The sequence below is a fragment of the Chenopodium album genome, chromosome 8, assembly GCF_948465745.1.
Source record: "Chenopodium album chromosome 8, dcCheAlbu1.1, whole genome shotgun sequence".
Taxonomy (NCBI): Eukaryota; Viridiplantae; Streptophyta; class Magnoliopsida; order Caryophyllales; family Amaranthaceae; genus Chenopodium; species Chenopodium album.
In genome coordinates, this window is record NC_137841.1 from 45,438,841 (window position 1) to 45,441,332 (window position 2,492).

Sequence of the window (2,492 nt, forward strand, 5' to 3'; positions counted from 1 at the left end):
TTGTAGCAGACTTCAGTCCAACCCTTGAGGAAGAAGCACAAAAAGAAGTATTGGCATCACAGGAGCCAAAGGCTACACAGAAGTGGATACTCCATACAGATGGCGCAGCGAACTTACGCGGTGTAGGCTTAGGAGTAGTACTGACTTCACCCCAAGGAGACAAGATAGCACAGGCAATAAGATGCAACTTCAAAGCCACCAATAATGAAGCTGAATACAAAGCATTGATCACAGGGTTGACCGTCGCAAGGGATATGAAGATACAACATCTAGAGGTAATCTCAGACTCCCTACTCATGGTAAATCAAATCAACGGAGAATATGCGACAAAGGATACCAGGATGATAACTTACCTAGAAGTCACAAAGAAACTCATTAAGGAGTTCAAGGAATTCAAGATAGACCAGGTACCTAGGAATCTGAACACTGAAGCAGACGCCCTGGCAAACTTGGGATCAAACATTAATCCAGAAGAATTTGGAGCTACCACCCTAGTGCACGTACTCTCTCCGGCCATAGAGAAAGACTCAACCATGAACGTCTGCGAAGTTCAAATAGGTTCTACAGGGAAAGAAGGCGATAGCTGGACAACACCGCTAAAGGAATACCTTCTGGACAAAATAGTACAACAGGGAAAGTAGTAGCTCAAGCATTCGCCCTGAAAGCCTCCAAGTATTGCTTAATCAGCAACGTACTCTTCAAGAAATCTGCAGCAGGTCCCTTTTTACGATGTTTAGAGAAAGAGGAAGCACAACATGTCTTACAGTCCCTACATAGTGGGGAATGCGGAAACCATTCAAGAGGAAGGAATCTAGCCAACAGAGCACTCTGAATGGGATACTATTGGCCTAGCATGAGAAAGGATGCTGCGGAGTTCGCCAAGAAATGTTTAGCATGCCAAAGGCACGCACCTTTGACACACAAACCATCAGAGGAGCTACATCCAACACTGACGCCTTGGCCATTCATGAAGTGGGGAATGGATATAGTGAAGCTACCCCCGTCATCAGGACAAAGAGTATACTTCTTAGCAATGACAGACTACTTTTCAAAATGGATCGAAGCAGAAGCGTACAAGGAAATCAAGGATAAACATGTCATCTCGTTTATAAAAAGAAAAATCTTGAGTAGATTCGGAGTACCAGCAGAGATCATTACAGATAATGGATCTCAGTTCATCAGCAATAAGACCACGAAGTTCTGCAAGGAATGGAACATTTCTCTTATCACATCTACGCCTAGATACCCACAAGCAAACGGATAAGCGGAATCGAGTAACAAGGTCCTTATAGGCAACATGAAGAAAAGGCTAGAAGGAGCAAAAGGGAAATGGGCAGATGAATTGCCTAACATATTATGGGTAGACAGAACAACTCCAAAGGGCGCTACAGGCCACACTCCATTCTCATTGGTGTACGGGTGTGAAGCAGTAATCCCAACAGAAGTAGAAGTCCCCACAGCAAGGTATGGGTTAATGACAGAAGAAAGGAACCAAGCAGAACTAATTCACAACCTGGACACAGTGGAGGAACTAAGAGAAGAAGCAAAAATGAGAATGGCAGCATATCAACAAGAAGTAGCAAGGTCCTTCAACAAGAACGTCAGGGCAAAAGTCTTTAAGTTGGGAGATTGGGTTCTCAGAAGGTGTACAAAAATACCAGAGAGGTAAACGCAAGGAAGTTAGCACCAAACTGGGAAGGGCCCTACGAGCTCATCAAGGTAGTAGGTAATGGAGCCTACAGACTCAGAAATACGGAAGGAAAAGAGGTACAGAGAAGCTGGAACGCAACACATTTAAAGCTCTATCATTTCTGAAGAGCGAAGGTATGTAGTCATCATTTCGATTTCATTTCTTTTTACAACAGAAAAAAAAAAAAACAGAAAACAAGCAAAAAAAAAAAAAAAAGAAGAAGAAAATAAAAAAAGACAAAAATCTCCAACAGCCAAAATCAGCATGAAAGGTACTCTTCTTTACTTACACCTTGTCAATTCAATTTATTTTCACTACGAGTACTGACTTTGGCATCAGAGGGCCGTTGGGGAAACCCACGGCCACCCCTCACCCAATTTTGTTTTGCAAGGACAACATCGACACTGCTAAGCAAAAGCGCAACAAAACACTACAGAGCAATGCTTATTCGTCCCTATAAGGAACAAACCAACACGAGGATGGCAAACCAACTGCCCCCGCAGAATAAGCAAACACATGTAAGCAATACTACATCCTTAATACAACTGTAATACAACTGTAATACGACAGTAATGCAACAACGATACAATAAGAAATATAAACACAGTTCAATATAGCAGCAGAAGCAGAGTCACTTAGTCGCAAAAGCAACAAAATAGACAAATCATCCAGCTACAACAATGCAGCATAAAAACAAAACAAAATATCCAATTTCACCAAGGCAGTAAAAACAAACGTTCTTCAAAATAAAAAATATTTAAGGTGACACAACACCATTGAAACTAATTCTCGCCCATGTTAT

The 2,492-nt window shown here is 41.9% G+C and overlaps 2 protein-coding genes across 2 annotated transcripts; both read left to right on the top strand.

The window, feature by feature from the left end:
- Window positions 1–296: 296 nt before the first annotated feature.
- On the top strand, window positions 297–641 carry LOC145642991 (uncharacterized). Its single transcript, XM_081694151.1, has one exon. The coding sequence runs from the start codon at window positions 297–299 to the stop codon at window positions 639–641; it is 345 nt and encodes a 114-aa protein (XP_081550277.1).
- A 656-nt stretch (window positions 642–1,297) lies between these two features.
- On the top strand, window positions 1,298–1,669 carry LOC145642992 (uncharacterized). Its single transcript, XM_081694152.1, has one exon. It carries the CDS (start codon window positions 1,298–1,300, stop codon window positions 1,667–1,669), a length of 372 nt encoding a protein of 123 aa, XP_081550278.1.
- Window positions 1,670–2,492: the final 823 nt, after the last annotated feature.